Here is a 14,680-nt window from a genome sequence, read left to right on the forward strand (position 1 = left end):
GAGACTGCTCCTCTTTGCTGTTTCTTTATTGCCTCCTGGCAAGATCTGGAGAACTGCCCTTTCGTACTTAATCTCTAGGATCGCTGGGATAATTTGCTGATCTCAGAATTCAGGGTTCTTAATCAGAATTTGATCGATTCCATGTTTCCATGAAAAGGTTTCTGGAAAAGGTTGGTTTGGTTCTCAGAAGCTTCCCACGTTCAGGAAAAATCAAAGACCTTGAGGACATTTCTTCTAGTGAAGAGGCAGAGAAACCAGCAGATGCATTAGGCTCTCAAGCAGCCTTATGTCCTTGCTCAACAATGAACTGACCAATGGAATGCCATGAAGGAAGTCACTTAGAGCCAAAGAGCTAAGTGAAGGAATTAGCTGAGGAGTAAATATATCAACAATGTGATTTTTGTATCCCCCAGGATTCTCTTCTAACTGGCCCTAGAGGAAAACAGTGATAAACTGGAAATTCTTTGGACATGGCTCTTGCAGCTACGCATTTAAGATTCTACATCATAACACAGACAAGTTGTTGGCAGGGAGGCAGCCTGTGGCAGTGAAAAATGCATGGGTTCTAGAGCCAGACAGCCCTTGCCTCAGATCCTCGCTCTGCAATGTGAAAGAGCTGGGTGATCTTAGGCAAGTTACATAATCTCCCTGAACCTCCAGAGAGAGAGACTGTCGTACCTACCACAGGAACAAACGCCTAAAGGCCCAGGCACAACCCATAGCACACAAGAGGCCTGCAACAAATACTGGTTCTCTCATGTCTCCTTTCTTCCTGAAATTTCCACGCATCTGTTGCAGGCTAATAGAGAAGTATTTGCGTCCCAGTTCTACACTGATGAACTGTGGAAACTTGAGCTCCTTATTTTTCGAAGCCTCCATTTCTGCATCTCTAAAATGGACATAATAATACCCTGCCACATAAGATTGTTGTGAGAAGTGATTTTCAAATATGTCAAAACCTTAAAAAACGAAAGCAGCTCAGTCCTCTTTCAACCTGAGAGACTCTGATGTTAGTGCATGGAAACAGAGTAGGAAAGAAGCAATTAAAAGTTCCGTGGTAGAGCAAAAGCAGCAAGAGAAAACCACAGAGGAGCTTAACCAAATAGCTAAAGGTCTAGGTTGAAAAAAGAGTCCCATTGTCAGTGTTCGAACCACTACTTCAGTAGCTATCTGAATTGGGAGATCTTACATCCTCTGTATCATGGTTTCTTCAGCCATAAAATGAGGATGATAATAATAACCTACTTTATAGGGGTGCTCTGAAATACTGGCTCACAGCAGGTGTCTATTAACATAACTGCTACCATCATCGTCATACCCTGTGCCTCTTAGGAAAGGAAAGTTAGGTTGTGGTCAAGAATGAAATGCCTTTTATTTTCTGCGTTGAGACAGATGCCATTAATTATCCAGCTGGCACAGAGAGGCTACCCCTCGGTTTATCCAGTGCTTCTGGGGCCTGTCTGTTGGTAGTTCAATGGACAGGACATAGTTGGTGGAGTGGCCCGTGGTGGACAGGATGCCTCTTCGGGCACTTGTTTTGTAGACTGGACACATGTAAATGTTCTGATGCAGAAACATTGCACTTTCTCCAGGTTTCAGCCAAATAATGGGCAATGGGTCATAGAGGATCTTGGGGAAAGACTCCCCAATCTGCTTTGTTTTCCTGTCCCAGCGGGCACCTTCCAAGAAGAGGCCTTTTATGTAGGCCCCATCTTCTGGGTTACTCTCCATGACCATTTCTTGTGTGGTTACCTGGAAGAGAGGAAGCTGTAAGTTCTATTACCTGCCATTTCCCTAGAGTGGGGCAGCATTAAGAGATGAGAAAATCTGCTGCAAAGTCTGCCTTTTCCAATATGCATTCCCCAGGACCCTGGGACTTCCATGATAATACTCCTGCCTTCGTACATGGACCAGGTCTGATTCGTAGTCAGAACAGTAGGCATAGGGAATGTATTAAAGTAGGAGTCAGGAGGCCACATTAACTATAACTAGCTTAGCAACCTTTACACAGTCCTTCCCCTTTCTGGACCTGGATCTGTAAAGGGAGAGGTTAGATTCAGATGCATGCTCATAAAACAGTCCTCTGGTAGGGAGAAATAATGCCTTGATTTGTAGTTTTTGTTGATGTCTATAGTGTAGGTAGTCAGTTTCAGGCTATCAACTATGTAATAAGGAGCTACGACTGGCTCTGGTGAGTTGATATGGGCCAGCTCCAGCATACCACTGTTTAGGTTCCAAGGTGGTAAAGTCAAATTCCTTCAGTTAAGCACAGAAAATGGTATAAGTGCAGGAAGATGAGGAGTGGTGTGGATTATAGTGAACCAGAGATCACAAGTTCCATTTAAATTCATTCAAATTGTAAACTTTTTTTTACTGTGAATAGGATATTTTTCTTATTTTTACTTCTAAGTACTTACTGCCAGAATAGGAAAAGGTTGCTGATTTTTGTATATTTAACCAGGATCCAGCCACCGTATCTGTATTCTGATACCTATTACTTATCAGTATTCTGACAGGTGTGTTTTTAGAGTCTTTAGGATTTCTAGGTATGCAATCATTTCAACATCAAAAAAGATGGTTTTATCTTTTTTTCCTCCAATGTTTATCCCAGTTATTTCATTACTTTATTGCATTAATTTCAGCTTAACATTGTCTTCAAAGACCATCAGTTTCATTCATAAACTAGATTAAGACCTAGGCAACCAGTCTGCAACCTCTCAACAGATGATCTTACTCTTTTCTCTCCATATATGGGCAGAGTGATATTTCATTACTGGACATTCCTTTGACTTCACTCCAAGCAAAGGATTACCCAAGACCAAATGAAGAGTCCTTCCAAAGGAAGCATCCATCATGGTGAATAAACAGTGGGGAGGATGCTTTAATTTTTCTTGGTACAATGGTGGCAGAGTTTTCCTCTGGAAAGATTCCTTACATATATATATATATATATATATATATATATATACACACACACACACACACACACACACACACACACACACATATGTATATATATACACACACACACACATATATATGTATATATATATACACACACACACATACATACACACACACAGAGAGAGACAAAGCCTTGGGAATCCTCTGGTTCTGTCAGGAATAACTTTGGAGCTATTTTAAGTTGTGCTAAATATTTTACTTGTACCATCTCAGAAACATTTGGGCCTTAACACATCCAAATGTTTGGACTCCTTAAGAAACAGGCAACACTGCTTTCCCTGGTTGGTCCCATGAGCTGGTCTAACCCAAAGCACTTCTACCTCAAATTCAAATCCGATGTGGTCAATGGGGATGGTGTATTTCCGGGCATAATTCTGAGAGACACCCGTCAAAAAAGACTGTGTGAAGTAGAATCCAGAGATCCAAAAGACCACAGGGGGCCCATGGTCAATCCATTCCTGGAGAGCCACAGAAATAAAAATTCAAAATCAGTAGCACATAAAGATAGTTCAAAGGCAGATAATGTAAATGAATGCCATTAAGAAAAATGGTTTTTCTCATTTTTCTTAAAACAGGCAGTACTCTAAGTTTAGCTTATATTTTCCCACTTGTGAAATGAAGGTACAAAGATATATGTTTCCACTTTAAGAAAAGCATAGGTACAAGCTGGTGTCAGGAATATAATAGAGACTGGCAGGGACTGTAGCAGTGGAAACTAGGTGCCTTGTCTAAACTGAGCAACAGCCACTCATCTCATAATACTGGCCATTCAGGAATGTAGGTCCAATTTCAGGTCTTCCCTTTTTTTGTAGGACAAATATCTGGAGTTTTATGTGTAATACTTCAATGGTTACATGCTACCTCAAAAAATTTAAATTACCAGGCAGCCAAACCAAATATATCTACTAGTTGAATCGGACCCATGAGCCACTAGTTCACGACATATATTCTAGTTCCTACTCTTGTCTCTATAGGCTATAATCTTTCCAAAGATTCTGAAAAATCCCCCCCTGCCCCCTCTCCCCACTGCAATGCTGGGAAGATTATCTCTAGTAGATGCTCGGTCCATTTCAGAATGTCTTCTCCACCTGAATGAGCATGCCAGGTACCCAGTTACCCTGACTCCCAGGTACCTGGAAGAAGGCCAGGCGGGCCAGCAGGTCAGCTACATAGCCCCCCAGTGGCTTTAGTGATGGGTAGGACTTGGCCATCCACATGGCTGGCACTTTACCCACGATCATGCTACTGAAGACATCCTCCAGCTCTGAGGACATCAGGACCTGTCCTTTGATGGCTCGGCCAAGATTAATGAGGCTTCTGCGAACCACTGTGATCAGCCTGCAAGAACAAAGGAGCTGGCTCAGACAGGCTCTTCAGTTTTATTCTACCCAAGTATGCTGATTCCAGGTTTCCTTTCACTTTCCCTCCACTCTTTCAAAGGTCCTTACAAGTGATATACACTCATGATAGAAAAATTATAAAGATGAGAAAAAATTAAATCATCCAGTATCTCATTACCTAAAGGTAACTTAGATATTTATTTTCCCATATTTTTCTATATTTAAACGTTCATTTTTTTGTATCTGTTTTTCTCTCTTCGCATATGGGGAGCATCTTCTCAACTCACTAGAGACCTAAATCATCTTTTATAATGACTGCAAGTTATTTCATTTTATTGAATTATTTCCCTATTGCTGGAACATGTTAGTTCTAGGTTTGTTGTCACTGTAAAAACATTGTTAGGAACATCCATCCATATCAATCCTTGTGGAAACTTTTAATGATTTTCCTAGTAACGGTAGAATTTCTGGGTCAAAAGGTAATACAATTGGGGTGCTGGGTGGCACAGTAGGTTAAGTGTCTGACTCTTGGTTTCAGCTCAGGTCATGATCTCAGAGTCAAGAGATCAAGACCCATGTTGGGCTTTGCACTGGGCATGCAGTCTGCAGTCTCTCTCCCTCTGTCCCTCTGCCCCATGCTCTCTCCTTCTATTTCTCTCTCTCTGAAATAAATAAATAAATCTTTTTTTTTCTTTAAGATTTTATTTATTTATTTGACAGAGTGAGATCACAAGTAGGCAGAGAGGCAGGCAGAGAGAGAGAGAAGGAAGCAGGCTCCCTGCCAAGCAGAGAGCCCGATGCGGGACTCGATCACAGGACCCTGAGATCATGATCTGAGCCGAAGGCAGAGGCCCAACCCACTAAGCCACCCAGGTGCCCCAATCTTTTTTTTTTTTTAAAGGTAACACAGTTTTAAAGGGTTTGTTCCATATTGTCAAAGTTGTTCTTTTTATGGATTATGAGGTCTATGCCTGAGAAAAGGCAGCTGAAGGGCATCCTGAGAGATGCCAAGATTGCCTGTCTCTCTCATTGGCCTCTATGTTATGAGACCTAGCCAAGCCTAAAGGGAATGCACCTGAGAGTGCCAAAAAAAATGCCACCAGAGAGAACTTGTCACCTCCAAAGACTTTTGGAATGCCCGCCAAGTGGATACCAGAATGATCAAATACAAGAAAGAGATTCCTAGATGTGTAATCACTAAATATTCATATTAAGAGGAATTTAAGGGTCAGACATTTGGTGTATGTGCTTTGCTGAGGAGTCAAGGGGCAAAGTGACTATCTGAGGCATGATACCGTAGACCTGTAGCTATTACACCTAAAGACCTACTTGCAAGAGATTTTTCTATTTTTCAACTATGAGCTCTGCTAGTTTCAAGGTTTTAGTACCCAAGGAAGGAACAATTGCCCCAGAAGACACATTAATGTTTCCCCTGAACTGGAAACTGAACTGTCACCTAATCATCTCAGGCTTCTCATATCACTCAGTGAATAGGTCAAAAAAAGTAGGGGGGGAATGTAAGAGTATTACTCAATGTGATTAATCCTGACCATCTTTGGAAAATAAGATGGCTGTTACCCTGTTCTCTTCTAGTACAATAACCAGTGGGAAAGGCTAGTGAAGGCCCCTGCAACAACTAAGAAGAGCTCCAGTGACCTTAGAAGAGGGAAGCCATGAGGCTTAGTATCTGGATGAATGACAACTCTCTTTCCATCATGCCAAGGTATCTGACTCACAGCAGTGCTGCTACATCCTAGCTCACAGCCTATACTTTGCTTGGTTCCCCCATATGGCCAACTGTCTGTTGACTCTAGAGAGTAATCCTAAGACTGGAAGGCAAGGAATTTTTATATAACATTCTTCCAGTTCTCTAGTCCTTCAGAGTCAGGGCTGTCCCTAAAGCTGAGCAATGACCAAAGAGGCAAAAGGGAGACAATTAACAGATAAAGAACTGGGAGCAGTAGGAACCTTGGACTTGAAGGCAGAAGTGATGAGTTTTCTCATTTGGCACAGATGGTCTTTGAGAATCCCTTCATTTTTATTTAGAAGTCAAATCAAGATATCTATTGGGCTCTATGCTATATATAGTAATTGGAGAAGTGAGGAGGGCCCGAGATCCTTAGTCCCATGGCCAGCCCATAACAACCCTTCCCTAACTCTGTGGTTGGGGTAATGGGATGAACTTCTCTCCACCACTTTCTCTGTTCATACTAATTTCACATATTGGCTAAGTGCATGGGCTCTGGGATCAGACAGCCTGGGTTCAAAATCAGTTCTGTCACTGAATGACTATGGGACCTTGTACTTAACCCTTCTAGGTCTCAGTTTTCTCATCTGTAAAATGGTGGCAGAGGGATTACTAACTGTGCATATTTCAAAAGACTACTATATGGTTTGAATGCAAACACATGCATGGTGCTTGGAGCCATACCTGGCAATAAGGGCTTAAGAAAAGTGGTTCTAACAGTTACTTTTACTGTTAGTCTGCTTGGTATTGGTTTTAACCCTATTTTACAGGTGTCATATGAATGAATGAGTACGAGAATGAATAGAAAAAATGAGTATGAGAATGAATAGAAAAAATGATTTAACAGTAGGTGAACACATGCTGGGATGGTCCTACTTATAGCCCTCCCTATGGGAGGGGCAAACACCTCCTCTGCACAGCAGCCCTTATCAAGTGTACACATCTGTTACTGCCCATTAGATCATACCCCTACACTCCAACTCCCAGGATTCAAGTTCTCAGGATCCAAGTAAGACCATCTGGCCCACCTGTTGAATCTGATGAGCTCCTGCCTTAGGACGGTGTTCATGGATTCCTCATAGACCACAGGATACAACTTTACAACCACTTCCAGGTCAAAGTCATTGGGAAGCTTGGAGAGTATGTCCTGGGCCAGCTCTTCAATCACTTCCTTAAAGCACAGACAGTAGAGAAGTGAATGAGAAACAAGGCCTGTACATTGTGGTTTTGTGTGGGTAAATCTGAACCAATGGGCACTGGTCTTTTTAATCACAGTCTGTATGACCTTCCTGGGAGCTCTCCCACAGAAGCCAACTCTGCCTGGCAGAAAGGAGGGCCCTTACCTCTCTACCAGTCTTTGGGAAGGCATCCCCTCTTGGCCCAGAAAGCAAAAGAGCAGAGCAATGAGAGCCCTCTTTTCACACCTCAAGCAAGGGCCTGAGGGCTAGGCAGGGATTCCTGCTCTGTCAGGTAGCCTCAGGGCAGAACTGAACCCTGCCAGCTCCTGTCTTTGAGGTCAGCTCTAGTAGAGCATCTCCCACAGCTCCCTCAGCCAGTGTCTCAGAACCAGTTCACAGTACAGATGGGACTCTTGCTCAGTGCCAGTGACAGGCCAGGACACCTGGGAAGGTAGTAGGCCATTCCTCAGGATTGAGCAAGAATAGTCCAGGGCAATGGAGTTGGCCAAGTGGAGAGGGGACAGGCCTAGAAGAACAAGGAGTAGGACCAGGCTGTGAGAGAGGCAGAGACCTCAGCCATCCGGTGGATCTGAGAGGCTTGGAACATGCACTTCCTTCCCTCTCCTCTCTCCTATGAGGTGAATTTCCATCCCTAAACTGAGACCAAGCAGGCTGCTTTATCTTCCTACCTGTTATCACTTATGGCACTATGAGCCAAAGCAAGAGAAACCCACAGGTGAGAGGGCTTCAACATGGGTTAGCTCAGAAGGTGGAGAAGGGAAGGGAAGGACAGGAAAGAAGAGGGTATGGCGGCGTCAGGAGATGGTGGTCCTGGGTCTGGCTCAGCCTGAGTTATGAAAGCTATGAAGCAGGTCTCTTCCCTTTACTGGGTTCGTTTCACCCCCTTCTGTAGACTGAGGATGGTGGACCAGGTCTTCACTTCATAAAGTGTGCACTAACTGGGAAAGGCACCCAAAATGATTGATTCTAGGTGTTTCCAGGACATGGAGCAAATCATGTTGAATCACATGATGAGAAAGTCACTCTCTTTCTGAGTTTCAGCCGCCTTTCTCTTTTCATTCTTCTCAAGGACAAAGTCTCAGACCAGTGCTAATTAAATGCGCTGTAACACTGGCCGAGCTTCCCCTTTCCACAAGGAGCCAGCGGGGCCTCAGCAACGTCATCTGCAAGGAATCTAATAACTTTCATTAGCTTTCATTTTCTTTTTTGTGGCTGTCATGACTTTATGGAAATGACACTGGGTTTCCATTTATGGCACTGATGAGCAGCTTTTAAATGAAACGTTTTTAAGCAAAAGAGATTTAGTTTTAAATATTATATATATGGAGTATAGATGATATATGGGTATAGCAATGAACCATGAGGAGTATCCGGAAACACTGGTGTTCTTCCAGCTCTGTATCTGAGGACTCTTAGCAGGAAGACTCAAGAACCCATGTCCTCACTCAGGGGTCTGCCAGACCTCCCCTCTTCTGCTTCCCTGGTCATCAGCCACAATCCTGTGTGACCACCAGGTGGAAAACTGCCTGGGAAACAGAATTAGGTCTCCTGCCCCACACCTGGTTACCTGAGGGGACTTGCCACTCCCTCCTGACTGCCTAGGGAGGGTCAGCAACACTCCTTGAAATAGCTGGTTGGTTTCCTGGTTGTCCTTGGTGATGTCAGCGTTCTCATGGAGGCCAAAGACTTCTGGGTGGGCTGTGATGGGTAGGTTCCTGAGATAGTCGATATAGGACTGGAAAGGAAATCTTCAATTGACACAAACCCAGGTTCCCTGGGGTCCCAGAGATCACTGAGGGATGGGCTGGACCTAACCCAAGCAAATCGCACTGGGTTGGTAGCACACCTTCCCACCACCCCACACACCAACCACCCCCTCCACACACACACACACACACACACACAGGGTAAACACCAAGCTCTTTCTCATATGGTTTTCTGGGGAGTGAAAATGAAGACAGAGGTCTGAGTATCTCCCTTCCCACCCCTAGTTTTTCCTTATTTCCTCCTCATAGTTCTGGCTTTGCATTCAGACAGAGCTGGATTTGGATCCTAGCTCCACTGCAAACTAATTGTGTAAACTTGACCCCTAGTTTCCTTATTTGTAAATGGGAAGATAAGTGAGGTTACAGAGGAATGGGCCTTGGCATATAACAGGTATTCGATAAAAGAATTCCATTCTATTCTTCCTGTTCTCATTCTTCCTTCCAGTTTTTCTGTCCTTCTCTTTTGACTACCTTTTGAGCCTTTGTTTTCAAGTACCAATTTCCAGCCTATTTACTGCTAAACCCTCATCTTAGCCATCCTTCCCCTTAAACTCCCAAGATGGACCCCACATTCTGAAAAGACCTTATCTATCAAATGCCCAGCTTTCATTAAACAGTAATAATGTCCCTCTTAGAGGCTTTTTGGAATATTGAAAATAGCTTATGGACCTAAGTCAGAAAGCCCAAGGCTACCTCTGGGCCCTCCTTGCTTACACTGCAGCCCCGAGCCACATGAGGATTGCAGAGCCCCTCACCTGGTAGGGGCCATGAGGAGGGACATAGTAAATGTCTCCAGGAGCAAGACAGTAATGATCCTCCTCAATTTCCTTACAGTAGAACGTGGACAGAAGGGACAGCAGGAGACGCCTGTCTTTGTCATCAGTCACTCTGCCTCCGTAATTACATTCCCCTGGGGACAACCAACAGGAAGATGATGAGCCCAGGGAAGGTCATAATGAACTTGGTCATTAACCTAAAACAGGATTCTTCCAGCCAAGGAGCTCTGCTGAGAAACAGGGTTGCTGAAACCAATGCTCACCTTGGGATGACACCAGGTCTTTTTGGTATTATGTTTGCTACAAGAATAGTACATATTAACCATAGGAAAAATCAGGAAGCAGAAATAAACTGAGAGAAAAACAACACAATCACCAATAATTCCACCAGAGGTAATTACGAACATTTAAGTCTCTTCTTCATGTGTGCGTGTATGTGTGTATATGTACGTGAAAGGCATTACAGAAAGGTGGTTCAGGACAAGCACTCTGGCATGAGATAGTCCTGGGTTCCAATTCCAGCAATTTCTCATCCATCAAGAAGCAGAGATAATTGCAGTATCCATTTTACAAGGTTGTGGTTAATAAAGCTTATAAAACATTTAGCACAATGCTTAGCACACAGAAAGCATTCAATTTATTACAGCTATTACAAATACATATATATATTAGAAAATTGAGATTATCCCATACATCCTGCTTTGGGATACTCCACCCACTTCATTAATATCATTCGCTGAGACTCAGGTTTCTACACTCAGATTTCTACAAAAAGAATTGGGTAATTCTTTGGAAGCCACATCAAATCCTTCTCAGTAACCCCATGACACATTTTCTAGCTGGTCCAGATTCCACAGTATGTGGGTGCCACCTGGCATTGCGTAGTTATGGACAACACGCTAGTCTGCAGGGAGGAAACACTTCTGTGTATATAGTGTGTGTGACAGACGGGCTCACTTCCAATTCCAACGATTCCAGGAAGACGCAGGTCTACAGACAGGAAACAGGAAGTACGGCCCAAGTTTGGGGCCAGACGCCTCAACTTCTCTTGGTTTTGGAAGTGTCTAAATGTCTGAGAGGAGGACCTGGGTGGTTCATTAGGGGAGAAGTAAAGGTCTAAAGGGAAGCTCATACTTCTTGAGTCATTTGAGCCTTGGCAGAAGCTATTTTACCTGTGGACTTTTCCAAGGCTTTAGCAAAGCTCAGTTTGAACATTACAGCTTGTCCTGGCTATAAACAAATTTTTAACCCACTGAGCCACCCAGGCGCCCCTATAAACAAGTTTTTGATAGCACTATATTAGATACAATAATCAAAATATGACATTAAAGAGACAGTGGTTTTTCCCTCACTGAAGTCAGTGTGGCAGAGCTGAGGGCTCCCAAGAGGGAACCCAACTGAAGGTTAATCTCAGGCACAGAGTCATGGGGCACTTCCTTATCAGTGAAATTTCCTGCAGGCTTTGGGTTTTATGTTTGTTTAGGAAGATGCACTTCTTGGGGCCCCTGTGTGGCTTAGTTGGATGGGTGTCTGCCTTAGCTCGGGTCATGATCCCAGGGTCCTGGGATCAAGCCCCACATTGGGCTCCCTGCTCAGCAGGAAGCCTGCTTCTCCCTCTCCCTCTGCCTGTGCACACCCCCCCGCCCCGCCAATGCCTGCTTGTGCTCTCTCTATCCCTCTGTCAAATGAATAAATAAAATCTTAAAAAAAAAAAAAAAAAAAAAAGGAAGGTGCATTTCTTTATAGCTACTTATGTGTCTATTCTGGTAACAAGAGTCTAAGTTCCCACAGGCACCAGGATGTGTTTTATCTTTTCTAAGGTCTCTACTCTCCCCGCTCAAGGACTGGGGGTATCAGATTAAGAGTGTATTGACTTTGGGCCATCTAATTTGATAACCACTATCCAAAAGATGAGACCTATCAAAGAGATATCAAAGAGACCTATCAAAGAGATCTCTTTGATCAGTGTCAGTACAGAGTTCTAATGATCATCTGTATCTGTTTTTTTTTTTTCTTTCCTGCCGCACATATAGGTGGCAGGGTCCCTTGCAGGGGGTAGGGTGTGGGAGAGGTGTTCGTGTGCATTTGATTCCTGGCATGAGCTCTTCAGTGCTATCCCTGTGGCAGTGACCACACACGTGTGTCCTGACACGTGGCATCAAGAGTCGGTGGAGCTTTTGCCAGCTGTGCCCCTGAGGGATAATAGCAATGAGCCTAGACCCTTGCCGATTCACGATGGACATGTAAAGAGGGCAAGAAATGGATCTTTGATGTCTTACACCCTTGAGATGTGGGGACTGTTGATTATCTTAGCCTAACTAATCCATTCTGACTGGTACAGGGGGAAAGTGAGTATGCTCCAGCTGGCTGACACCATGGAGGCGGGTCGTCTTATGAGCTGCAGACAGTCCCATACCAAGACCTTACCCCAGGGCAAGGACACATTCGTTCTGCTTTCTGAAGAAGAGCCTTGGCGTGTGACTCTGAATGGCCTGAAATGCTAGGAATATGACTCAGTTCTTTAGAGAATGTCTAATAGCCACTGCATTTATGCTGTGTGTGTCACTTGGGATTTTGTTCAGGAGACAGTGTGCTGAGTTAAGGTCTGTGTGACCTTTTACAACTGAACTTGATGATTACTGTGAAGCAAGATTTCTCAGTCCTAGCACTATGAACATGTTGCCCTGGGTAGTTCTGTGTGTGTATGTTGGGCGGGGGGGTGCTGTTCCGTGCTTTGTAGGACACTGATGCATGGTTAGCAGCTCCCCTGGCCTCTACCCTGTGGTACCCCTATTTAGTGGTGACAGCCAACAATGTCTCCAGATGTTGCCAAATGTCTCCTCGGGGGGAAAAACGGCCCTTGGTTGAGAACCACTGCCCTCAGGCCTCAGTCTTGTCAGGCATAAAACGGGGTAACTAACGTGAGGCTCAGAAGTTGCTATGGAGACTGGGTGTGACGACTGCGTATAGAGAGCACCTGCCGCATGACTGGAGAAAGGATCCAGCCAAACCCCTGAACATATGGAGCTGAGGAAGGAACTCGTGTGTAATCTTGAAAATGCCCAGGGTTTCCTGCTGAGACGCATTTTGACCTCTGGCCATGGGATTGCACTCACTTAGCCCATCTATAGTTTATCTCCTCTCTTTGGGGTTATGTGATCTGTTCCTTGAGGGAAGCAACCAAGTCTTATACATTTACATTCTTCCATATTATGCACTAGTCTATATTGGGTGACTAATAAAAGGTCACAGATAGACTGTTTTTGTTTTGTTTTTAAAGGTTTTATTTATTTATTTGACATAGAGAGAGATCACAAGTAGGCAGAGAGGCAGGCAGAGAGAGAGGGGGAAGCAGGCTCCCTGCTGAGCAGAGAGCCTGATGCGGGGCTTGATCCCAGGACCCTGAGATCATGATCTGAGCCCAAGGCAGAGGCCTAACCCACTGAGGCGCCCAGGCGCCCCTCGGATAGACTGTTTTAATACAAAACAGCAAGTGCCCTTTTCACCGGAGGGAACCTCTGTTGGGAGTGCTCTCCTTCTTCCCGCCCACGGCCTACCCTACTATCTTCTGCCCCTTATGAACTCATTCATCCCTCAAAACTCATCCTTTATGTCTTCATGAAGTTATCCATGATAATCCCCTACCCCCTCTCTGAGATTTAATCATTGTGCTACTTTTCTACTTTATAAATATTTCTCTTGTTGAACTTATCACTGTATTGTCTTTTATTTCTTTTCAAAAGCATTTTTTAAAAAAGATTTTATCTATTTACTTGAGAGAGAGAGAGACAGAGAGAGCCCGAGTGCAGGGAGGGGCAGAAGGAGGGGGAGAAACAGACTCCCTGCTAAGCAGAGAGCCCAATGTGTGGCTCGATTCCAGGACCCAAAGATCATGACCTGAGCTGGAGGCAGAGAGACACCCAACCGATGGAGCCACCCAGGTACCCTTCTTTTTTTTTTTTTTTTTTTTAATTTTATTTATTTATTTGACAGACAGAGATCACATGTAGGCAGAGAGACAGGCAGAGAGAGAGGCAGAGAGAGAGGAAGGGAAACAGGCTCCCGGCCAAGCAGAGAGCCCGATGCGGGGCTCGATCCCAGGACCCTGGGATCATGACCTGAGCCGAAGGCAGAGGCTTAACCCACTGAGCCACCCAGGCACCCCTACCCTTCTTTATATATATTTTTTACTTTGCAGATTGTGAGCCACTTGAAGGTAGGAATTGTATCTTAGTTTTTTACAACATCTGGCATGGTGACCAGCATTAGTAAGAGCTCCATTTTTGTTGACTGACTGAATGAGTGAGTAAATAAATGGATAGAGATGGGATCAGAAGAGCAGAAGGGTGGAGTACGATACTGGAGATTTGTAATTGGAAAGCCTCCTCCCATAAGTACCTGTCAGGTAAGTTAGAGCCTCAAATGGCACCTCCTTGTAGTCATTCAGAAACATCTGGATCTGCCGCATACTGATCCTCAGGTCAGACTCGTTGAACTCATAAGGAATATTCCAACCTGCACAAAGCATGGAAGAATCAGAGGCTTCAGTGCTGAGAGCTCATAATTTCCATTCCGACATCGAGATGTAAGTTAAGCTGTAAGTTAAGCATCATAAGGATCATAAGGAGATCATAATCGTTGAACTCATAAGGAATATTCCAACCTGCACAAAGCATGGAAGAATCAGAGGCTTCAGTGCTGAGAGCTCATAATTTCCATTCCGACATCGAGATGTAAGTTAAGATGTAAGTTAAGCATCATTACAGATCAGGAGCCTCTTTCAGACCCATGAAGATCAAGCACCAGGCCAACTATTAGCCCTGACATTTACTGCCAACGTGGGAGCCATTTTGCCTGAGAAAACATCCATTCTAAAATCAATTTCCTT

The 14,680-nt window shown here is 44.2% G+C and overlaps 1 protein-coding gene across 1 annotated transcript in view; it reads right to left on the bottom strand.

The window, feature by feature from the left end:
- Positions 1–1,398: 1,398 nt before the first annotated feature.
- The window catches only part of LOC111145753 (dynein axonemal heavy chain 3), a 164,081-nt gene continuing 150,799 nt past the window's right edge, over positions 1,399–14,680 (bottom strand). The window contains exons 55-61 of the mRNA XM_022500938.1: positions 14,191–14,307; positions 9,772–9,926; positions 8,818–8,985; positions 7,080–7,222; positions 4,098–4,302; positions 3,285–3,422; positions 1,399–1,752 (exon numbers count right to left, since the gene is read on the bottom strand). Coding sequence (XP_022356646.1) covers positions 1,399–1,752; positions 3,285–3,422; positions 4,098–4,302; positions 7,080–7,222; positions 8,818–8,985; positions 9,772–9,926; positions 14,191–14,307 — 1,280 coding nt within the window. The remainder of the gene's footprint in view (positions 1,753–3,284; positions 3,423–4,097; positions 4,303–7,079; positions 7,223–8,817; positions 8,986–9,771; positions 9,927–14,190; positions 14,308–14,680) is intronic.

This window comes from Enhydra lutris, unplaced genomic scaffold (assembly GCF_002288905.1).
Source record: "Enhydra lutris kenyoni isolate GAN:26980312 unplaced genomic scaffold, ASM228890v2 scaffoldscaffold13, whole genome shotgun sequence".
In the NCBI taxonomy this organism is placed as follows: domain Eukaryota; kingdom Metazoa; phylum Chordata; class Mammalia; order Carnivora; family Mustelidae; genus Enhydra; species Enhydra lutris.